The 25,084-nt window shown below is 37.7% G+C and overlaps 3 protein-coding genes and 1 non-coding gene across 4 annotated transcripts; 3 read left to right on the plus strand and 1 right to left on the minus strand.

The window, feature by feature from the left end:
* The first annotated feature begins 6,278 nt into the window (after positions 1–6,278).
* On the plus strand, positions 6,279–6,350 carry TRNAQ-CUG. The gene has a single exon. It is a non-coding gene; the product is annotated as a tRNA-Gln (tRNA).
* Positions 6,351–6,467: 117 nt separating this feature from the next.
* LOC112187468 (protein POST-ILLUMINATION CHLOROPHYLL FLUORESCENCE INCREASE, chloroplastic) lies at positions 6,468–10,382 on the minus strand. The gene is made up of 8 exons (XM_024326267.2): positions 10,140–10,382; positions 9,331–9,457; positions 9,032–9,116; positions 8,874–8,952; positions 7,651–7,764; positions 7,456–7,568; positions 6,965–7,075; positions 6,468–6,869 (listed from the first exon to the last, which is right to left on the minus strand). Exons 1-8 carry the CDS (start codon positions 10,240–10,242, stop codon positions 6,756–6,758), a joined length of 846 nt encoding a protein of 281 aa, XP_024182035.1. The 5' UTR covers positions 10,243–10,382; the 3' UTR covers positions 6,468–6,755.
* A 150-nt stretch (positions 10,383–10,532) lies between these two features.
* LOC112187467 (palmitoyl-monogalactosyldiacylglycerol delta-7 desaturase, chloroplastic) lies at positions 10,533–12,689 on the plus strand. Its single transcript, XM_024326266.2, has 5 exons — positions 10,533–11,302; positions 11,411–11,551; positions 11,659–11,799; positions 11,898–12,004; positions 12,261–12,689. The coding sequence occupies exons 1-5, from the start codon at positions 10,718–10,720 to the stop codon at positions 12,451–12,453; spliced, it is 1,167 nt and encodes a 388-aa protein (XP_024182034.1). The 5' UTR covers positions 10,533–10,717; the 3' UTR covers positions 12,454–12,689.
* Positions 12,690–23,663: 10,974 nt separating this feature from the next.
* Positions 23,664–24,427, plus strand: LOC112184349 (palmitoyl-monogalactosyldiacylglycerol delta-7 desaturase, chloroplastic-like). Its single transcript, XM_024322607.2, has 3 exons — positions 23,664–23,744; positions 23,843–23,949; positions 24,206–24,427. Exons 1-3 carry the CDS (start codon positions 23,712–23,714, stop codon positions 24,396–24,398), a joined length of 333 nt encoding a protein of 110 aa, XP_024178375.1. The 5' UTR covers positions 23,664–23,711; the 3' UTR covers positions 24,399–24,427.
* Positions 24,428–25,084: the final 657 nt, after the last annotated feature.

Consider the following 25,084-nt stretch of genomic DNA (forward strand, 5'->3'; position numbering starts at 1 on the left):
AGAATGCTACTCCACAAGCATAGCACGGTCGAGCCGCTGCCATGAGATACTAACAGTAGGAAACCATGCGCCACCGCCAGACATCTTTGAGGACCCCAGAGATGACAAGAATAAATATGTCAAAAAGGAGCCTGTCAACCCAGAAACATCTTTAAGGGTTATGAGCATCTCCGACGAACACCCTGAGCGGACAGTCTGCATCTCCCCTGAGATCATCACACATAAGCTGAGCATTAAACCATCCTTCTACCCTATCAAACAGCGGCGAGGGGCCTTCAATGAGGAGAGGTATCATGCAATAGGGGAGGAAGTCGCCAAGCTACAGAAAATTGGGTCTCTCTGATTTGTTTCCAACTCCTAATCTTTCTGTTGATGAGGATTGCAGTTTGTTTCTTAATCCTGACACTTCAATGCAAGAAGCTCCAGCAGTAGTCACTGATGTAGAAACTGGTATGCAAGAAGATCTGGAAGTTCCAGATGTAACCTCTGATATAGAAACTGATACTCAACCAGTTGTTGAACCTGAAGTTGTTCTTCGTAGAAACCCGTTGGTATCCCCTCCTGCAGTTGTTCATCAAAGGAATCATCCATGAGATCGAGGTCCTCCATCCAAGCTAAGTGACTACAAAACTTACACTGCAAGGTATCCAATGACACACTTCATATCCTATAAGAAATTCTCTTCAGCCCATTCTGCTTTTCTAAATGTTCTTGATGGTACTCATGAACCTCAAAGCTTTGAGGTAGCCAATCATATTGATGTATGGAAAAAAGCTATGGCAGATGAACTTCAAGCTCTCCATGACAATAATACATGGAGTGTTGTTCGAATTCCTAAGGGAAAGATGGCTGTTGGCAGTCGTTGGGTTTACAAAACAAAGCTTCATTCTGATGGATCTGTGGAGAGATATAAGGCACGTTTAGTAGCTCGTGGTTTTACTCAAACATATGGAGTAGACTACAAGAAGACTTTTGCTCCTGTTGCTAAAATGAGTACAGTAAGAGTTTTGTTACCGGTTGCTGTTAACCATTCTTGGCCATTGTACCAGATGGATGTAAAAATTGCATTTTCACATGGTGATCTTGAAGAGGAGGTCTATATGAAATTACCTCCTGGTCATCCCCAATCTTATGATCCTGAAATAGTATGCAAGCTACACAAGTCCATTTATGGTTTAAAGCAATCTCCTCGTGCCTGGTATGCTAAGCTCAGTTCAGTACTTAAGGAAGTTGGTTTTCACAGGAGTAATGCAGATTCTTCTTTGTTTGTTCGGATAGGTTCAACCTGTAAACTTGTAGTGCTCATCTATGTTGATGATTTGATAGCGACTGGTGACAATATTGAGGAGATTCAGTTTCTTAAGCAATCTCTTCGAAACAAGTTTCCTATTAAAGATTTGGGAATTCTCAAGTATTTCCTTGGCATAGAAATAGCTACTTCTCATAAAGGGATCTCTTTCTAAATCAAAGAAAGTACATACTTGATCTGCTGCAAGATGCAGGTATGGAGGATTGCAAACCAGCTCGTACTCCTCTTGACAGCAAACTGCAACTCAATGTATCAAGTGAGCTCTTTGAAAATTTAACATCCTATCAACGGCTAGTTGGTAAGCTTATATATCTCACAATCACTCGACCTGACATCTCTTATGCTGTAAACATTGTCAGTCAATTCATGCATGCCCCAACTTTAGGTCATCTTCACATTGTGAAGAGAATTCTTCGTTATCTCAAAGGTTTTGTTGGAAGATGTATTTTGATGAAAACAACGGAAACACTCACATAATGGGATACACTGATGCTGATTGGGCAGGCAACTCACTCGATCGAAAATCCATAATAGGCTTCTATACATTTGTTGGTGGAAATCTGGTTACTTGGAAGAGCAAGAAACAAACTGCTGTTGCTAGTTCTAGTGCAGAGGCTGAATATAGAGCTATGGCTTCCACTGCATGTGGGCTTATTTGGTTAAAAGGTCTCCTATCTGATTTGGGATTTCCAAGCTGTCAACCAATGTCACTCTTCTGTGACAATCAAGCTGCAATGCATATTGCCTGTAATCTGGTATTTCATGAAAGAACCAAACACATTGAGGTTGATTATCATTACATTAGAGCTCAAGTTCAATCCAAGGTTATTGATACACATTATACTCGAAGTCATGATCAATTGGCTGATATTTTTACCAAATCTCTCCCCACTGCTCAGTTTCTCAGAATTTTGGGCAAGCTTGGCTCAATGAATCCTCTTGATCCGGCTTGAGGGGGAGTATTGGAAATAGTGACAGTATGGGGTTGAGTATGGTTGCATGACAGTATAGAAGCAGCATGGCTGCAACGTGATTAGCACAACTTGATTACTGTTTTGTACTTTTCTAGCATGGTTCACTGATTTGTACATTACCTTCTACTGTTCATATCTTACCTTAGTTGTTAATCCTAGTTGTGGGTTTAGGTGGTAGACTTTGTATATATTCTGTATCCTTGTACTCAGTTAAAAAAACAAAACAAAATATATACAAGAAAATCTCCACAAGTCTCTTGCATGTCTTCTTCAGCATGATCTCAAAGCTTCCTTTGTGAGATCTTAGGCCCTCGCATACAGGATGCATAGCCTCCTTGACATGATCTTGGTGCCTCTGATAGGAGCATTTTAACGTGGTATTTTAATAGTTAATTCCTCACATTTTTCTTAGTTAATTCCTTAACAAATGGATTTGTAACTCAATTTCTATTTTTTTAGGTACATTGGAGTAGATGATGATGAAATGAGCTGTTTGGCCCCAAAATGAGCATTTTGGCCTGACAAAATGTGTCTTGGAGAAATTGAGCCAATGAGAAAGCGAGCTAGACAAGAAATGAGGAGTGGCAGACTAACCATCCGAACTCCAAATGAGTTGAAACTTTCCAGATTCATTCTAGAAAGCCCAAGGATCATTTCTTATGAAGAGTACCAGAGAAAACTATGAGTGGAAGGCCTTCAAACAATCAGTCCAATTTTCTACAGAAGCAAAACTGGAAAACTGGACCTGTAAGAGGTCCAGCAGCATTTTCGGCCCAACCGCATGGAATAAAAATCTGAAAATTTGTCAGGATGATCTACACTCATAGTGGAACATTTCATATGAAGAAGTCGAAGGCATATAATGAAGTCTTGTTGGAGAAATAATTGAATGAATAAAGGGACAGAAACTGACCTAAAAACAGCTCAATATTCACATGTTCATGTTTCCTACCCACATGAAGAAAGCTAGATGCTTTTCTCTTTTTCCTTGGATATATTTTTCTTCTACAATCTCTTTAATAGATCATCATCACTTCCATGTTGCTGCACCTTCATGCTTTGCTTTCATTTCATCATTTCTCTATCTTTTCCATATTTTACAAGTGAACTTAGATCCACTTTCATTATTTTTCTTCCACTCATCATTTCACTCTTCTTTTTCTTCCCTATATAAACACCTTCTCCTCTCATTCTAAAACACACATTCCTTCATCCATTCCATCTTCTTTGTCTCTCCATTTTCTTTCCATTTTTCCTATATACATTCCTTCATCCATTCCATCTTCTTTGTCTCTCCATTTTCTTTCCATTTTCCTAAACACATTCCTTCATCTATTCCATCTTCTTTGTCTCTCCACTTCCTTTCCATTTTCCTTTCCATCCTCTAGTTTCAAGTTTCTGCATTTCCAAGCAAAGAGAAGAAGAGAAGAACAAGCCATGAAGCCTCCTAGCCGTCATCATCCACCTTGTGCCGTGATAGTGAAGTCTTGCTTTCAAGATTCAAGATCAACGTCTCAAGCTTTTCATCATCCACTCCCTTCATGGTGTAATTCTATCTTTTTCCTTGTAATTTCTTTTGGTTTTATTTTTTTGGATTTCCAAACTATGAGTGAGTAATTTTCTTGTTGAGAACTAGTATGAAATCCTAGTTATGTGATGGATATTTAGCTTTTGAATCTCTTTTTCGATTACAAGGTTTTGTGAATGCTTTGTTTGGTTTTGTTTTATAAAATCTTTTATATGTTTATGTCTTAGATTGATCACCTAAAATATGAGCATGTAATTGGAGCTAGTTTTCAGGTGCAGTGCGTTCACGGTCTTAAAACACTCAAGTAGTAAAGCCTACATGTTAGGTGAAATCAAACAAATAGAATGCATGCTAGGATGGCGTTCCTCACTAGTTTTGTACTCTAAAATCAATCTTTCCAAAGAGCTTAATGTGTTTATGTGTGCTTAATGAGTTAATTTGATAGGGTAGCGTTCTACACCTTGATTGCATATAAGCAAGCTTAGGATGCAGTGCGTTCACGGTTCTAAGTAATTTTGGGAAAAATAAGGCTTTAGCGGCGATCCTAAAGTTATTGATTGTTTTCATTCACATGCCTTAGTAATTGAAGATTAGGTTAAATTGTCTTTCTCTTATCTTAGCTAGTGGTGGATTACGAAGTTCTCAACGTCCATACATCTGATTTGGAATCCCTAAAAATTGAAACATTTTCTTTCTTTTATTATTGTTTGCGTTTTGAAAACTCCAATCCCCCCTTTTTACATTAACTTGTATATATTTCTATTCTTTGTTTTATTTTTGTACATAATACTTTTTATTTTATTATTTTAATTCTTTATTTGTTATTTTTTTGTACATAATACTTTTTACTTTTATTAATTTATTTTTGCAATTACAAGTGTACCCTCAATCCCCGGACTGAACGATCCCTGCTTATCCTATACTAACAATTGTCTTTTGCAGGGTAATTTTGTGCGCTTAATTCAGGCGTACCAGCCTCCTCTATGGGATTTATGGCCTCCTTGACATGATCTCAATGCCTCCTCTACAGGATTGGTGCTTCCACAGGATTCATAATCTCCTTTGCATGATCTCACTCACCGCCTCCCTTTTGAGATATCAAGGCCTCACCGTACGTGACGCATGACCTACTTTGCACGATCTCACTCACGGCCTCCTTTCAATATCTCAAATCATCCCTTGCATATTCTCGGTGCCTCCTCTATGAGATTCATGGCCTGCTTTACATGATCTAATTTACAGCCTACCGTTCGAGATATCAGGACCCCCTTTGCATGTCCGCCTTGAATTTGATTCTCTCCACTTGGTGCAGGCAGTCCTTCTCTACTCCTAATCATCATCTAAGTACCGTTTATGATAAGGTTGCCCTCGCTCTAACCACCTGGGAATACTTTTCTCATGTCTATCTATTGGGCAATGAAGTGGCTCATCGACTTGCTCGTTGGGCTCTAGCTTCGAAACTTTGTTATAATTTGTTCACTACCACTCTCTGTTTTTAGAGTAAGTGTTAGTAACTTAGTATCTGATTGTATTATACTCCTGTAGTAATGAAGTTCATCTCGTTTCTCCTATATATATATATATATATATATATATATATAGACACACACACGCGCGCGCACATTTCAGACAGTAAACATGGTGATATGCAATACAAGTAAAATGGCAACATCTCTTATACTTTAGATGACTAAACAATCTAAGATAATTCACATTACTAACTCGTTCAAGGAAAAGAAATTTAAAAGAATTCTTTTTACTCTTATGACACATTTACTTACTTAGAATGAAAATGAAAATTAAGAGTATGATTCCGGTGTCCATGCGTTTATTAACATATATAAGTATCAGAATGGGTGTGAGTCCCACTTCATTGTCAGGAATCGATTCTTAAATAACTTTAGCATAGGGGATATGAGTTTAGGAATGAAAGCCTCAGGAATGCATTTTTTCTACCCAAAATATCGTTATGTATATTCATCAAACCCCAAATTACTCATAACCCTAGAAATATATATACTCTCTCATTAACATTTATTTTAGTAGGGTTATTTTAGTAATCGAACTAGTTTAATTCTGATTCATGAACATTAGTAAACAACATCAATTGTAATCAGTTGCATTATCTGATTTCATATGGTAAGGAAACAACTTAATGAAAATGAAATATTCTCATACTGATTCTTTCATTATCTCATTCCACTTGTCTTCGATGTATGATTTTATTTCAGATAAGTAAATGTGTCATTAGATTACAAAAAGTCAAGATTTGATCCCAAATTGAAGATCAAACGGAGTCGTAGCCCAAATACCAAACAATTTGGATCTCACATTAGGATGTAGGGTATAATACTCTCTCATTTGTATCAGTGTTCTATGTATCACAACCAGACTCATGCTGAAAAAGTTTGACTCTTTCTTATGCCGCCATGTATTTATAATTTAAAGCATCAACAAATATCGAAACGGTTCCATGGTCTAGCGGTTAGGACATTGGACTCTGAATCCAGTAACCCGAGTTCAAATCTCGGTGGAACCTCCTTTTTTGACGATTATTCTACGTTTTTTTTTTTAAACAGCCGGACAGGTCCGGATCCAGGCCTTGTACATGAGCTCCTGAGTTTAAATCCTACAGTGCGATGAAAACAGCCTCAAATTGATGTCTAACTATAAAACTCATTTATGTAACTATATATGCGCCTGACTAGTATACATTCCTTCAGGAAATCAGCAGGGAGACTAAAAACAATGCTACCTTAAATAGCACGGATGAAATTTGCATCTACGGCTTGTAGTCCTCATAGAAATCCATGATATATTGCTAAAAATCTCAGTAGCATTCCACTATACCCTCCAGAGACTGACACAATACAATGATATATGTTTTACACACCGCGACATATTTACGAGTGAGATGGGGACAGTACTGCAATACAAATTGCTCCTAAGAATCCAGATCCATTGGGCATGTTCCATCGTCTACATTGGCATTCGGGTCATAAAGAGGTGAGCTGGGATCTGTGCATCCCAGTCTGAGATCAAGGTTGCAACGATCACCCTGCAATGGCATTCAATCCATTAAATTTACGGATACGGTTAACAATAGGATTATAGGGATAGATAAATAGTTGTGAATATGAAGAATTCGCTTACTCCTTCAACGGTCAAATTTCCCATGATGGTACATCTATTCACAACAATGCTCGAATCAGGAAAGATTGCTCTTTCGCAAGCACCATCTTTACTCAGCTCTTCGGCTAGTCCCTGCCATAAAATGCATCATCCAAGTAATTTTAGGAGGCCTTCCAAGTTTTGTACTTGGTAAAACAAAAACAAAAAAAGGTGTCTTTTGAGTGCTTTTGCAACATATATCAGGAGTGTGTTTCAGTCTTTCACTTTTTTTTTAGAATTCTAAACACGTGTGCATCTACTGTCTAATTTATGTATTTCAGAATTACTCACTATGCTAAATTTCCAAGTTTTTACTCATGATGACAGAGGTGATTCATAAATCCACTGATTTAAAATTTCAAAACTAATTCTCGTTTCCTCCTAAACAAGAGCTTGGCCTTGGGCAGCATACTGTAAGCAATTTGAAGCTAAAGGGGTAATAGATTGAAAATGCTGACTGAATGTCCTTTTACCTCGTTGAAGAATTCAATTGGTTTGTTTTTGAAACCCTTGGGAACTTGAAATTGTAATCTGTAAGGACCATCCCATTCATCTCCATTTGTAAATGAAAAAATTAAGTTCAGAGCTGGAGAATAATGAACACTGTCAGGAAACAAAATTGTATGGCCAAGAAATGAGATAAATAAAATAAAACAAACACTACTAACCATGCTTCGGAATGCAAATTTGGATGGAATATATTGGGGAATCAGCTTTGCCTCGATTTTTTCTAAGCATTGCCCTTGGCTCACCACCACACATTATAGGTTGATTAAAACCTCCTGTGGAGAATACATCCAGGTCAAGGAATTGAACTGTGACTTAACAGTTGAAAAAACATAAGTGATCCAAACTGAACTGTGAATTGAAGAGTAGAAGAACATAAGCAATCAGAATGTTACAATACTAAATAGTATGCTGATCCATGGTAATGCTGCTTCCTATAGTAAAACATGATTAACTCTAGAATTTAGCTTTAGGAAAGAGTTTTGAAGCTCTAAAGCAAAGAGACATGAATGACGTAACTGAAATTTGCTCCTAATCACTAGTGAAATCAAGAGGAAAAAACAATGATGTTGTAGAAAGAAAACTAAAGCTAAAATGTGGGAGAACTTTCGAAGCTCCAAAGCCCAAAATGCAGCACAAGGAGCCAAGACAGACTCCAAATCCATTTCAGCATTGTTACAAATCCCTCGTGGCTCATAATCATAAGTGAGATCAAGAGGAAGAAACTGTGCTGTTGAAAAGAAGGAAAAAAAGAAAAGAAAATAGGAACTGAAATGTGGGAGAACTTTCGAAGCTCCAGGGCCCAAAATGCAGCACAAGGAGCCAAGACAGACTCCAAATATTTGAGCATTGTACTAATCCCTCATGGCTTATTAACATAAGTGAGGCAAAGAGAAAACAACAATGCTGTTAAACAGGAACTTAAGAAGAAGATATTATTGACCTAAAAAAAAAAAATGACAACAACAAGAAGTCGTTAGCCTTTAGTACTCTTGTAGTACAAATGAGAATAAAAAAGTAAGCTCAGGGAATAGGAAACAATGTTCATCAAACAAACATTCTCCTTCTCATGTAGCCTGAGAAGAGGCAAGCATAAAAAGTTAACAAATAACAAGGGGAATAGGTGTGATGGGGCTTAAACACAGAACAGGAGCCTGGGAGGAGAGGTTTTAAACACTGAATAGAGGACTACCCTTGAGCCCTTAAAAATAAGTTGTTTAGGTTATATTGTATGATCTAGAATCTGTTGCTTATCTACAGTGCCTTCTCCAGTTGCAATGCAAAGAGGAGGCAGAATGATAACATAAAAGAAGCTATAGACAAAAGCTTGTTTGCAACTTTGCATTTGTAAGTTGCCTCTAGTCACATGGACATGGAAAAATACCATTGAAGGCAACCCCGTATTCTTCATTTGGAACAAGATTCTTTGCAGCTGGATTGTAGAAAATCCTTAGCTTTTCTCCCTGTCAAAGTTTGTAATTGATATTACTATCACAAATTGACAATTAAGAAAACACAATGAGATCTATACAACATACTTACAGCCGTAGGAGGAAGACCGTTCATGGTTTTCCAATATACAGGGGCCCTTCCAAGTTCAAACATGGCCCATGAGGGAAGTGTTAACCTGAGAAAAAGAAGATAAATTTTCAATAACATGATCACAATTCAACTTCTCAAGCCGGAGGCAAAGAAATAGTTTGACAGAAACAGAAATCCAGCACGCCATCATCAATAATATGTTCACTTCAATCTCAGTTGATGTTTCATTTCATTAATTCAAATTTTAAAAAGAATGAAACTAATACAATTGCAGTAAGAGGAATTTGGAAAACTCATACTCTTTGGTTTCCTCTACTGGAGTTGTTGCAACAGCTGTTGCTGCGGCACAAACTTTTCCACTGCTTTTGACAACTTTCTTCCATTTTAAAGGACACTTTGGCAATGAAGAACCCTTAAAACTGCTACCTGCATTAAATTGTAGCAGTGTTATGCATTTGAGGAATGACCACACGGTTAAACTCCTTTGCAACTACAATCTACCGGAAACATTGAGTTGAAATAGAACTCGAAACCCTCAAAAGTTTAATATTCAATGAAATCATAGAGTGGAGTGTGCAGACCAAGTCAAGAATAAAAAAAAACACCCAAAAAAGGGTTATCAATAAACAACACCTGCTCAAGTTAACTCTAGTGAAGGAAAATTGGTAACTGGGGAAGTATCAACAAAGCCACACAGGATAGATCATAGAAGGGGAAGATAAAAATGATGAAGGATAATGAAATCACTTAATACAATCAACCTAGATAGATTTATTGTGGCATCCAAACCTTAGAAAATGGGATAAGGTTCACAGCAAATCCTTATCTCTTTTACAAATTCAAAACTAACTTCTCTAAGATAAATGATTTTCAGTTGTGGCAAGCAAAACGTGTACACACACCCACTTGAAATGATTGTTTTGACCAAGATAAACTATTATGAGTAACAAATTAACAATCGAAACATGTGCACAATCTGAATCATGGATTTGGTTTTAAAATTTCCAACAAATCACATAACACAAGTTTCTGACACGTAACCGTAAAATAATTAATTTGAAGGAAAACCAATAATTTGAAGCAATAGCAGAGATTAAGGAGAACCCACCAAGTGTGTTTGAAGCTGGACTTGCTTTGCTGCTGAAAATGGACGGTGTGGTCTGAAATGGTTTGGTGGAAGACGCAAAGATTGACCCATTTGTTGCTGCCATGAATCACACTTTAGTAGCGTGCTTTGCCAAGAACAAAGAGATAGAGAACACTGTATAGCTCAAATCCTCAGTTAGGCAGAGTCTACAGTTGAGTAAAATAGAGAGATCTTTAGATGCAGATAATGACAGATGAGAAGCTAAGCAATCCGAGACACAAATTTAACACAAATATCAGAGAATCCAAGAAAGGAAAAATCTTTAGTAAGGATAAAAGATATCTGGATCATGTACAGCCTCACAGTGTGAACCCAAAAACCAAAGCCCAAACCCAATCCAATCTCTCTTGTCTCTTTCTCTTCTTCTGGTGGACTTTGAACGAAATCTAAGCAATTTGACACCGCCACAAAATATCAAACCATCTACCCCACCAAAACCCCCAACCAAATTCTTAAAAGTTTTCGACTTTTTGTGCTAGTTTTGCATAAAACTCAATTCTGTATCGGTTAACGAACAACTACAACCCTCCTCCTCCATCATGGGGTTGATCACATCACCACCATCCAATCCCAAAACCCACCATTATTTCAATCTCCACCGCTCATTTCGCCGGCCAGGGAGCCCAGTATTTGGTCTCCGGCCACTTCCTCGGAGCTCCAAGGTCCTCAACTTTGTTCATTGCAGTTCAAAACAATCAGAACCCAATAAATGCTTATCAAGCACCAAGCTTTTCACCCATTTTCTCACCAACTCTAATAGAACACTACCTTCCATAACCACCAATGCAGCTGTGGCAGAATTCACAGAACCAGAGCCAGAGAAATATAAGAGAATCATATTATCTGATGTGATTGTGAAGAGGCCTAGATTTTTGTTTAAGGGGAGAAAATGGAACTCAAAGGATCTGGCCACAGCTGGTGTTGTGGTGGGAATGCATGTTCTGAGTCTTTTTGCGCCTTTTCAATTCAATTGGGGAGCTTTTTGGGTGGCAGCGTCACTTTATGTTGTGACTGGTCTATTTGGTATCACTCTTTCTTTTCATAGGAATCTTTCACATCGGAGTTTCAAGCTTCCCAAATGGCTTGAGTACTTGTTTGCTTATTTTGGAGCTCAAGCACTTCAGGTATGTGCAATTTCAATTTCATTGTCGGAAAGATTTGGATTTTGAAATAGCCTCTATTTATTTGGAGTTATAATGGTTTTTGAAGTGTTTGAACTTACGGGTTTGTAGGGGAGCCCAATTGATTGGGTCTGTACACATAGGTACCACCACCAGTTTTGTGATTCTGAGAAAGACCCACATAGCCCAGTTGAAGGATTCTGGTACAGTCACATGAGTTGGCTCTTTGATACTAATTCTGTGGCTGAAAGGGTATGAAATTCTCTGCCACTTTGTTCTTTGCATCAAATGTGGTGCAAATACATATTCACTCAGTATTATGTTTTCTTATGAATTATATGTTATTGTGAAATTTGCAGTGTGGGGGCCTAGATAATGTTGGGGATTTACAGAAGCAGCCCTTCTATCAGTTCCTAAAGGCAACTTACATTGCTCACCCAATTGCTCTTGGTGTTCTACTATATGCGATGGGAGGGTTCCCATTCATTGTCTGGGGAATGGTAAGTGTGATGGCCTTTCAGTTTTGATTTTGCTGAAGGGACTTCTCTGTCATATAACAGTTTTTAAACAATAATGTGTTGCAAAATTACTATTGCAGGGTGTGAGGATTATTTGGGTGTACCACATTACTTGGCTGGTAAATTCAGCTTGCCATGTTTGGGGAGAGAAAGCATGGAAAACTGGTGATTTGTCTAGGAACAATTGGTAATATATCTTTACACCTTTGCTATATGTACATTTTCTACAAAAACAAAGGTTTCTTTTGTCAAAGATTTTGATATGCTATGCCCTGTGCTTGTGAATTTGAATGCCTGTTCATGTAGAATCTTAAATTAAATGTACCGTTCATTCATGATAATAGTCCGACAACATAGCATGCGAACTGTTATCGATAAGAATATTATTGGGCTGAATTAACTAGTATCAGATAGGTGATGCTAAGAAATTTCATTCTGTTCAGGTGGGTGGCATTACTAGCATTTGGAGAGGGATGGCATAATAATCACCACGCTTTTGAGTACTCAGCTAGACATGGTCTGGATTGGTGGCAGCTTGACATGACTTGGTATGTTGTGAGATTGCTCCAAGCTATTGGATTGGCCACCGATGTGAAGGTACCAACAGAGGTACAGAAACAAAGGATGGCTTTGTGAACTATAGGAACCAAGCTAAGCTTGCATATCATTCAAAAAGCATGCCTCCCATTTAAGACGCATGCTTCATAATTCATATTTCGGTTACGCAAGGCAACTGAGCCTGAGGTTGATATCCATCTATAAGTTTCGTGTAAAACATGATTAGAGTGTTGACTGATGCGTGTAGGCAAAGTGACTCGATGTAGTACACACACAAAATAGCAGTTTATAAAAAAGGAATTCAATATTTGTCACTCACGTAACGTGATTTAGGCCTCGTCAATGGGCTGAGCCGGATAAAAGTTTTATTTGGAATTTAATATTTGTCACTTACGTGACGTGATAACGTGATTGTACTGTTCGCACACTTGTTTTGATAAATTATAATCAGCCCATACAATAATCAACATATAAATTATATTCAACTAAAATTTGATGCAACAGCTAAAATAAAATAAAAGTTGTTTTTTTTTTTTTTTACTGTCTCGAACAATGAGTTCAATCTCTACTATATAGCATTCTGATGAAGTGTATTCTAAGCTAGGTACGGTAGGTAATGTGTTGCTCCATATTATTACATTTTAGGGTTACAAAGGGTTTAGGAATCCACTTACAAAAAACATAAAAAGAATTAGGAATCTTAGTACAAACATTTGGAACTTCAAAGCTCAAAGTGTAAAAAGTTTTGGTAATAAGACAAAAAAGAAGAATGTGTCTTGAAGGTATAAAATTAAGGGCCATGGAAAGTAAGCATGGGAGCACAAGAAGCATGCATATGAAGTAAATGTTTATTACATATGATATAGTTTAAGATGAATGTTTTCTTGAGTTGATTATAAATAATCAGACATAAAAAAGTGCTTCCCATAAAGAACTTTTTTTGGTCCCTCACCCAATACTCAGCTTACGTCAATACAAAAGCATGCTTTCTTCCTTTTCATGTTCCTCTATTAATCCAATTAAACAAACATAACATACTCTTGGGATTTAGGCCTTGCATTGTTAAAGTGATCAATAATTTTGGCATGCTAGTGTTCAATTTAATCAGTTTTGTGTCATGGATCTCAAGAGTAAGGTTTTAAATCGTAACGAAAAAAGAAGAGTTTTTATCACCATTTGGGTGAAAAAAATTTTGCACCAAATAAAATGATACCCAACTTTTAAAAGTGATTCAATTGATACCTATATTTTTTAAAACAAATCACCTTAATGCCCAATTTTCATAAGTGACCAAAATGATACCTAAAGTTTTAAAAACAAATCAACTTGATACTTCGGTTTATTTTTTCTAACTTCTTCGTTAAATCAAATGCAAAATCATGCCCAAAAATTGAAGTAATTTGTGGTCAGAGGGCCATCAACCATCTATAACCCAATCTTCTTCTTCTATAGAATTAAAGAATTAAAAGAAATATTCCATTCAATTTCAATTTCTACCATCGATCGTAGAAACAAATAAAATTTGGATATTTCCCAACTTCTAAAGAAACAAAGAAAAACGAGGAGAGAGAGAGAGAGAGAGAGAGAAGAAGAAGAAGAAGAGAATTAACAAAGTAAAATAAAAAATAATTGAAAAACAGTTTTTGTGTAAAATATTATTATAACCCCACAAAACACCACAACACATGTATCAATTTTAACAAAAAGTTACAAAAAATAAACCGAGGTATATATCAAGTTGATTTATTTTTCAAGCTTTAGGTATCATTTTGATCACTTATGAAAGTTTGGTATAAAGTTGATTTATTTTTAAAAATTTAGGTATCATTTTGATCACTTTTGAAAGTTAAGTATCATTTTGTCCGGTGCAAGAAAGTTTTGACCCTACTGATGATAAATACTCGAAAAAGAAGGTATAGTTTTAAAGCCAATAAACATTTATAGGTGATCTCATTACTAACTAGGGTTGTCAATGGATCATGTCGGGTTGGGTTCGTGTCAGATCAAGGTATTTATCGTGTCGCAAAATACAAACTCAAACCCAACCCATTTAATAATCGTGTCAAAATTTAAACTCAAACCAACCTATTTATTAAATGAGTTACCCGTTTCCAACTCGCTTAACTTATTTAACAAATAGATCGTGTCGTGTTAGACAAAATGACACATTTAAGGGTTAACAATGCGACCCATTTAACTAAAAAATACATAAATTAATTAAATTCACTAAAAACTCCACAAGACGAAGAATATAAATAATTATAGGGAAAACATCACCAATAGTCACTGAGTTTTGACTTATTCGACACTTAACTCACTGCATTTTCAAAAATATCACTTAACTCACTCAGTTTTACATCCGTCTTTCACTTAACTCACTGTCGTTAATTTTGCCGTTAAAAGCTATTAAAATTGACGGTATATTTGTCTAAACACTAAAAAAATGCATTTCTAACTTTAAAAAAAAAAGATAATTTTTTTTTCAAATTATATTTAAGTTAAAGAAATCATTTTTTATTAGAAATCTCATAAATTTAAAAAATTGAAAAAAGTATAATAAATGTAAATTGAGGGTATATTTGTCTAAACACTAAAAAATGCATTTCTAACTTTTTATTTTTTTTAAAAGACAATTTTTGTTCAAATTATATTTAAGTTTAAAAAAATCATTTTTTATTAGAAATTTCAGAAATTAAAAAAAAATGAAAAAAAAAAGTCTAATAAATGTAGTTTTTAAGTTAAAAATGATTTTTAAGTGTTTTGACAAATATAACCTCAATTTTAACAGCTTCTAACGGTAGAATTAACGGCAGTGAGTTAAGTGAAAGACGGATGTAAAACTGAGTGAGTTAAGTGATATTGTTGAAAATACAGTAAGTTAAGTGTCGAATAAGTCATAACTCAGTGATCATTGGTGATATTTCCCCATAATTATATATATTCATAAATAATTAAATCCAATAATTATAAAGCAAAATATTTCAAATTGTCTAATCTTATGATCAAATACTCCTAACGTCCAAAATTTCAAAAAGTATAGCATAATCGGGTTATACGGGTTCACTTCGTGTTGGCGGGTTGACCTACGGCCGACCAGCTTTTTAATCGTGCGGGTTCAACCCGTTTTATTTCGTGTGGGTTTTGAGTCGTGTTATCGGGTCGTGTCGGAATTGACAGCTCTATTACTAACCTTGTTCAATACTAATAGAATAAAATAGGATTAAATACTTGTTACTCCTCAAACTTTTGGTTGAAAAACAGTTTAGTCCCTCGCCTTTCAAATTAAACTGAATAGTCTTTATTCTCTCTAATTCTAACACAACAGGTCTAAAATGACTATTCTACCCCCAAGATATTTTTTTTATTTTTTTCTCTCTATTTTTTTAATTTCACTCTATTTTTTTTTTCTCTTTTTATTTTTTCTGCTTTTTTCTAGCTGTTTGTTTCTCTCTCTCTCTCTCTCTCCACAGATTGATCTTGTCCTCCTCACTACTCTCTATAATTTCCCATCTCTTTCGTTTTGCTGGTGTGGTTCTCTCTCATCTTCATCTTCTTCTTCAACTCTCCAGAACCCACCACTAAATGGGTCTTCGTCTTCCCCTATCAGAATGCAACTCCGGCGCCGGCAGAGTGCTGTACTCGAAGCCCGTCCGCTTCAATCAACCCTCCACTCCGTTTCCGGCTAGCTTCTCCACATTCTTCACGTTCTCTGTCAGCAATTTGAACCCCTCCTCGATCTGTGGCGGGCTGGCTTTTATCATCTGGCCAGACGATGAGGTTGTCGGAGACGCCGGCGGGTTCTTGGGGCTCCAAAGCCTGGAGGACCCGGGTTCGGGTTCCGGGTCGAGCTTCGTGGCGGTGAACCTCGTGAATTACTGGATCGAATTCGGCGGGTCGAGTCGAGTCTTCAACATATCTGTTTCGTATTCGAATCTCAAACCCGGAGACCCGCTCCTCTCCTTCTCTCTCGATCTTGATCAGTACGTCAACGACTTGGGTGTTTCTGGGTGTTTAGGATCTGGGTTGTTTATGGGTGTTTATGATCTGGGTTGTGTGTTGTTATTGCTCGATCTGATCTGGGTGTTTCTGATCATTCGTAATATGTTGGATGATGATAGTGAGGTGGCTTATTGGTGGGAGTGGTGGAGGATGAGGAGGAGGAGAGGTGGCTGAGCTTAGTGGGGACGACGACGGAGGTGTAGATGGAATTGTGGCGGCGGAGCTTCCATGAGAGCTGGAGGGGGCCTACCAAGCGCTGCAGAGTGGTAGTGAGTGCGGTGAATCGAGTGGATAAAATCGAGGTCGGATACGAGCTCTGAGAGAGAGACAGAGAGAGACAAAGAGAGAGAGAACCAGCCATAAAAAAAATAAAAAATAGAGAGAAATTAAAAAAAGAGAGAAAAAAAAATAAAAAAAGAATCTTGGGGGTATAATAGTCATTTTAGACCTGTTTTGGACTTGTTGTGTGAGAATTGGAGAGAATAAGGACTATCCAGTTTAATTTGAAAGGCGAGGGACTAAACTGTTTTTCAGGCAAAAGTTTGAGGTGTAACAAGTATTTAATCCAATAAAATAAAATATCAATTCATTTATATTGCTAAAAAAAGTACGGTGTTCGGTGAAAGTAGCAAATAAGTTATATGGATACCAGTCCAATAATACCGATATTCCTCTCACTTTAATCACATGGAGTTTTAATATAAAAAAAGGTCTTGACATTAATGTATATAGTACCGTTCTTTATAATTTAAAGATGATTCTTTACTTCACTGATGTGAGATTTCAAAACACTCTAATTTAAGTCACTTTTCCAACATAAAGACTCCTCAACTAAGTCTACGAGCCTCATCCAACCCAAAAGTAAGAAAATGTTCATGTATCAATCAAGGAGTGGGTTTGTTTGGCCAATACAATATCCAAAAATCATTATATGCTAGACCAGAGGTCAATCTGTTTAAACCAAATTATGAAACCGTCCAATAACCATAAAATTAATTCCGGAAAATCCTTGGAAAATAAATACGAATTTCCGGGTCATCACATTCTATCCCCCTTAAGGAAATTTCGTCCCAAAATTTACACGTACCACTCCCACAAGTACGAATAAATCATGCTCAAATCCAATTCTCATTCTTAGCAAGAAATGCCTTCATCTCAAGTACAACTTACCTCGATCAATAATGGATACAGGTACCCCATCTAGTACCAAAATAGTAGGAATCCTTACCACACCACTTGGTGGTAACCCAATCACTTCATGAATTCCATCCTCGTACACTACCCAATAAAACTCTGTGACTGCAGCACTACCCACAAATCACACAAGAGTCCAGAATCCTGTCATTACGACAGTATCTGTATCACTTCATCGAAAATGCAACCCTTGAATTACAAGAATTGCAAATGAAACCGTCATTTCAATTCAAATCAACCAAAGCCTATGCATCACAACTTAATAAGTGTCTACCCATCTTGGGACAGAAAATCAATCTAAGGTCTAGCCCCACCTGCCCCACACATAAATCATTACATGTCATTGTAATCACAATCAAAGTGATATAGATCCTCTACTACCTCAACAAAATCAGGTACGGCAAAACTCATTCTCAAATCCAGTCCTTGTTCCCCAGCAAGTAGTGATCTCGTCATGAAGCCTTTACTAGATATTGAGCAAGTCAACATCCCTTGATCCAAGTTGCTATGTAGTCTCGTCTGGAAAAACAAACCGATCATCCACAATGGTCTCATCATTTCCAACAGTACCACGTTCAAGACACTAGATCCATTGTAGTCTTCATCTTCATCATAGTCGCATTAATATGTTCCGCACAACTCGAACAATAGGAGATAAGACAAACCTAATCGTCGAATCTCCACCTAACATCACCACACTACGACACTCTACCACACCACCTAGTGGTGAATCAATCATTTCATGAATCAAAACTCTGCAATTGCAGCACATCACACAGACAAAACAACAGTCCAGAATCCTGTCCTCACAACAGTATCTGCATCACTTCGCCAGTCACACAACCCCAGCATTATAAAAATTGAAAACAACAACATCATTTGAATCACTCAATCAACACTTAAATTTGCCACAGTGAAATAATTCCAAATCATAATGAATTTGTTTCACCAAATCACAACTACACTAAGGTCTCGATCACCATCGATATAAGGCATGCACAATCACTCATCAATTCCTACCATCTCATAACCACAATCACAGTCAGGTCTAGCCTTAGCTAACCTACACATAAGTCATCACAAAGCATTCCACAAACATAATCAGCATTGCCGAAATCTCTACAACAATAATCAGAGAAGCAGCATTCCACAATCATTCTCAATACCATATCAAGAACTCAAACCACACACAAGGTCAGCATAGATACCTCGGTGTCACCTTAAACACATAATAGTATGCTGAAAAGCTCCACTAAGACACCACGCAATTAAACAAGATGACTATCCCCTGATAAGCACCTTCCACCCAATACCTCTGCCAATCCAACTTAGGAAGGCACAACTACACTCGATCAAATATTTGTACCGACTTTATATACAAGCATAGGTCAAGCGCCATGACCCCAACAACCAAACGCTCCGCACAAAAGGATACGATTTTCCATGAAAACCATCCTCGACCACTCCACCATAGTTTAATCCAGAGGTTCTCATTCCTCAAAAGACTACAACTCAAGAAGCTACTCAAAGCTCCTACACTTCACTTACAGAGCCAACCTATGCTCTGATGACTTAACGTCCTAGACGACACCTAACTCTCCACATACCCAATGACTATGTCAATACCGAAGAGTATATGATGGGGATCCGCTGCAGATGGGCCATCACTCGAGTAGTACTGACTGTCACCAAATATGTATCTTACGCTATGATACCAAACTGTCACGCCCCGAATTTTGAATAAAGAAAATTCAAATCCGAAACGCGAGAACAAACACAAGAAAACACATATAGAAAATTTTTCATTTAAACAAAGCAACAAACAAACTGAACTCACAATGTCAATACCGACTCGTTCTTTAGAGTCACATATTACACTATAGATAGTTTACAAATCAAACTGAATGACAATTCAATAAGTAAACACACCCACCACAACTCACTACCCAGCGGAAGACTTAAAACTAAGAGCACCCTTCCACGTCCACGCCATCGAACGTACACCTCAGCTTTGATAATGATCACTCGATAATCAAACTTGCACAAAAACCCCTACACCATAGAATAGTGCACCGGGAATGAACAAAACAAACCTGGTAAGCTTTTCAGCCCGTATGAGTAAACTCAATTAAAGTGACTCACGTCACTTATGCTTATAATTTCTCAGCTCGTGAGATAATTAAAGCAACAACATTTAATTCCACAAAATACATGCTTTCACCATCTTAGCTTAACAAAAACAATATGCAATTATCACAACAACACGTCAAGTTCAAATTAATCAATAACATGCTCAACAATTTCAACCCAACTAAAAACCGACATGCTCTGTCTCTCAATTCATTTTACGTCCCCACTATCTATTAGATCACTATTCCTTTGCCTCAACGGCACAACCAGGAAATCATACTCATTTCCCTCAACATAACGCGGTTACCAAAATCATGCCACCCCTACTCATTTATCAATCACTACATATCACAAGCCGCAACTGTACCCACAATAAGAATTAAGCAAAATCAGTAATTCCTGCATAGAAACTTAGTTCAGGAGATCACATGAAAACAAACAAAAGAATTCATAGTAATCCCTGCATATGGTTTAGTTAAGGAGATTACAAATAAAACAAATAATACAAAAAGCAGTAATCCCTGCATATAACTTAGTTCAGGAGATTACATTAAAACAAACAATTCAAAAGACAGTACTCCCTGCATATGACTTAGTTCAGGAGATTACATTTAAAATCAAACAATTAGAATGACACGGAAATAGATAAAGAAGTCAAACAACTCACACCAGAGTCGATGATCACCCATCAACTCCAAATAAATCATCTCACAACATGACTCGTTTTCAAAACTCGACATCCTTACCCCTTAAGGTAACATACATCACAAAAGTTATAAAAAAATCATATTATCCCAACTCACCCATAATATGAAAATCAAATCCCTCTTGGATAATAAAAGAAAGAACCCACACGACACTCTCAATTAAAAACATGTGTTCAAAGGCTTCATGTAACCCTCGTGTTACTCCCCTGAATATACAGTGACAGACAGACTAGAACTCTAACTGAATCGTAGCCTGTCACCTCGGCCGAGGTTCAAACCTACGATAATGATTGCCTCTGTCACTACTTATGACCCGAATCCATAGACCCGAAAACATTTAAAGTCCCACGTGACTCAAAACTTTACCGAACTCGACTACTCATTCAACACAATAAGCAACAGTTCAAAACAATATTATGAATAAATCACAATTCACTCATATCACAAAATCATCTTTTATTTCCAAAACCATATATTTTCCTCAACATCACATTGCACAACAATAGTAAACTACACACTCAATTCCACCAAGATATATATTTCACGTAAATATATATATATACGTAGTCATCCACTCAGGGATGCCACTAATACCAACTATAGTTTTATAAATTATACTTTTCGAAAATCATTTTATATCAAAACATTGTTTTCACTTACCCATGAACCGTTGTCGATCAAGTTCATATATTTTAAAACAAATAATTTGTTTCGAAAATGATTTAACAATTAAACAAGTAATTCCGAGTAATAAATAAATCCGTTCGTAAATGAACCACGTGAGATTTACTCACCTCCATATCCTGCTGTGTCTTCACACAAAACCAAGATAAGCACCAAATCGTCCAAACTCCACTCACACAATTTCGCCAATCACCCAATCACATCAAGGTCACACTCAATACAACACAAAGCACACAATTCACAAAACACAATTATATGACGATCCAACAGTCGGATCTTCATCCGAGACCATCCAACGTCTTCGGAACACTTCTACGATCACTATATCAAAACTACAAGTCGATCGGACAACCGAATCCTCATGGATAGAAGACCGATCGAACCGAAAACCCTAAAACTTGGAAAATTCATAACATGCTCATACGATTTCCAAAAATTACAAACTATATATCGAAATGCTCATATCGACGAGTAGATCGCACTGAGGAGCAGAAACTGCCCCAGAGGTGGCCGGAAGCCGCCGGAACCCACCACCACAGTGGCGGCACCGCCACCAAACCAAAGTCAAAATTTGACAAAACTTCAGACATCAAAGTTCTTCATCTCAACTCCAATTGAAACATTCATAACTAGCACAAAGTCAAAATCAAATCCATTTGGCTGGAATTTACCTCGCAAGTTCAGAAATTCGAAGAACCCTAGATTCTCAATCTTCCAAATTCGAGCTCCACAGGTTGAATCGTTGCAAGCCGCTTGGAGGGAAGCATCTACATCCTCTGGGCATCAAATGCCCTCAAGAATCACCGCCTGAGGTGGCCGAAAACGCCATCTCTGATCTGGGCGATTTGAGGCAATTTGCAGCTCCACCGTGCAACTTCTCGGCCTTGTAGCATCGTCTACGGTGCTTCCCACGACCAATCACCACCACAAACGTGTATAGGGGACTGAGGAGAGCAGGATTCCCTTTGGAATCGCGCTGATTGGTGGCCGGACGGTGAAGAAATCTGCCGGCGAAGGGAGATGGAGAAACTGGGCTCGAGACCGAAGAGAGAGAAAAAGTTTCCAATTTCGAAAACTTCTGATTTTTCTGATTTTTGTCCTATTTAACCAAAATGGAAACTTTTTCCAATAGCCATAACTTCTTCATACGAACTCTGATTTCCGCGTTTCACATGTCTACGAACTCGTATCGACGCGCTCTACAACTTTCGTGAAGGAAGTTTTATGAAAAACCCAATGTGTAAAATCTTAACGTTTGCAACCCCCCTAAAACCATACTTTTCGAATAAAAATTAGTCCAAAACACTTCCGTTTCGTCCACGAGCCACGAAACCGTCCAATAACTATAAAATTAATTCCGGAAAATCCTTGAAAAATAAATACGAACCCCACCAAAACCCCGTACCAAATTCTTCAAAGTTTTCAACTTTTTGTGCTAGTTTTGCATAAAACTCAATTCTGTATCGGTTAATGAACAACTACAACCCTCCTCCTCCATCATGGGGTTGATCACATCACCACCATCCAATCCCAAAACCCACCATTATTTCAATCTCCACCGCTCATTTCGCTGGCCAGGGAGCCCAATATTTGGTCTCCTGCCACTTCCTCGAAGCTCCAAGGTCCTCAACTATGTTCATTGCAGTTATAGTCACATGAGTTGGCTCTTTGATACTAATTCTGTGGCTGAAAGGGTATGAAATTCTCTGCCACTTTGTTCTTTGCATCAAATGTGGTGCAAATACATATTCACTCAGTATTATGTTTTCTTATGAATTATATGTTATTGTGAAATTTGCAGTGTGGGGGCCTAGATAATGTTGGGGATTTACAGAAGCAGCCCTTCTATCAGTTCCTAAGAGCAAGTCCACCGGTTCTACTTTAACCGGGCAAAGTCAGGATTTGCTGAGGTGGTGACCGGGCAAGAAAGAAAACCATCTTCCACCAACAGAAGCTTGACCGGGCAAAGTCAGAACTTTCTTGACTTCAGTCAAGAAAAAAGGCAAGAGGATGACATTTTCCTTGCCCAGCCAAGGCTTGTGCCAGCTTGGCCGCGGAGAGAGAAGAGAAATAGACGCCACGGAGTTGCTTCGATCTTCGCCTGGGGTTGTTTCGATCTCTGCCTGGGGGCAGCTTCTGGGCCGGCTGATGCCACGGAGTGGTCGGACAAGGTGAGGCGACCTCGGGGTTGCTTCGATCTCCGCCTGGGTAGCTTCGATCTCTGCCTGGGGGCAGCGTCTGGGCCGGCTAACGCCACGGAGTGGCCGGACGAGGTGAGGCGACCTCGGGGGAGCCGGGTCCGTGGACGGAGGACGCCGGAGGAGGGAGAAACAGGCGGGTCGGGTCAGACGAGTAAAAATGAACAGTAAAGTACAAACAATAAAATAATCAATAAAAATGAACAGTAAAGTAGGAACAGTGAAATGAACAGTAAAAATTGTGAAAAGTTTTGACCGGTCATGAAAAAAACGGGTGCTAACCCATGTCCAGTGGCAGTAAACAGTAACTTGACTGGTCGAATTCTTGACTTTTCGACCTTGACATTTCTTAACTACGGTTGAACTTGCTCTAAAGGCAACTTACATTGCTCACCCAATTGCTCTTGGTGTTCTACTATATGCGATGGGAGGGTTCCCTTTCATTGTCTGGGGAATGGTAAGTGTGATGGCCTTTCAGTTTTGATTTTGCTGAAGGGACTTCTCTGTCATATAACAGTTTTTAAACAATAATGTGTTGCAAAATTACTATTGCAGGGTGTGAGGATTATTTGGGTGTACCACATTACTTGGCTGGTAAATTCAGCTTGCCATGTTTGGGGAGAGAAAGCATGGAAAACTGGTGATTTGTCTAGGAACAATTGGTAATATATCTCTACACCTTTGCTATATGTACATTTTCTACAAAAACAAAGGTGTCTTTTGTCAAAGATTTTGATATGCTATGCCCTGTGCTTGTGAATTTGAATGCCTGTTCATGTAGAATCTTAAATTAAATGTACCGTTCATTCATGATAATAGTCCGACAACATAGCATGCGAACTGTTATCGATAAGAATATTATTGGGCTGAATTAACTAGTATCAGATAGGTGATGCTAAGAAATTTCATTCTGTTCAGGTGGGTGGCATTACTAGCATTTGGAGAGGGATGGCAAAATAATCACCACGCTTTTGAGTACTCAGCTAGACATGGTCTGGATTGGTGGCAGCTTGACATGACTTGGTATGTTCTGAGATCGCTCCAAGCTATTGGATTGGCCACCGATGTGAAGGTACCAACAGAGGTACAGAAACAAAGGATGGCTTTGTGAACTAAGCTAAGCTTGCATACAGGGGCTCGATACAGGGCGGAATCAGGATTTGACATCTGGCGGGTCCTAACATATATAGTATATAATATTAAAATTTCGCAAAAAATTAATATTTTATATATTTCCCTTGTAGAAGATGTTCATCTTCAAATCAAGCAAGATTCTATTTTATACATCTCCTAAACTCATATAAAGATTAAGATAACAAATGTTCATGTGAAGAAAGTAATAACTTATTCATCAATAACTTTACTTTTTCTTGGTAAATTAATTACTTCCTATTTTTCAAATAAAACAAATCAATTACTTTACTTATTCAGACATAAAGACCAATCAATTTAATAATTGTGTTTCTTAATATAATTGATTAATTATTCAAATTGATTGGTTATAGAAGTTTTTGGGGGTGTAATACTTAAATTAAGCCTATTTTTAATATTAAAAAGGTAAATAAGTAACTAAAATGGAAGTATACCAAAAATTCTGGGGGGGGGGGGGGGGGTCCGGACCCCTTCGGGCCTATGAATAGGTCCGCCCCTGCTTGCATATCATTCAAAAAGCATGCCTCCCATTTAAGACGCATGCTTCATAATTCATATTTCGGTTAAGCAAGGCAACTGAGCCTGAGGTTTATATACATCTATAAGTTTCGTGTAAAACATGATTTGAGTGTTGACTGATGCGTG

The sequence above is a fragment of the Rosa chinensis genome, chromosome 2 (assembly GCF_002994745.2).
Source record: "Rosa chinensis cultivar Old Blush chromosome 2, RchiOBHm-V2, whole genome shotgun sequence".
Classification (NCBI taxonomy): Eukaryota; Viridiplantae; Streptophyta; class Magnoliopsida; order Rosales; family Rosaceae; genus Rosa; species Rosa chinensis.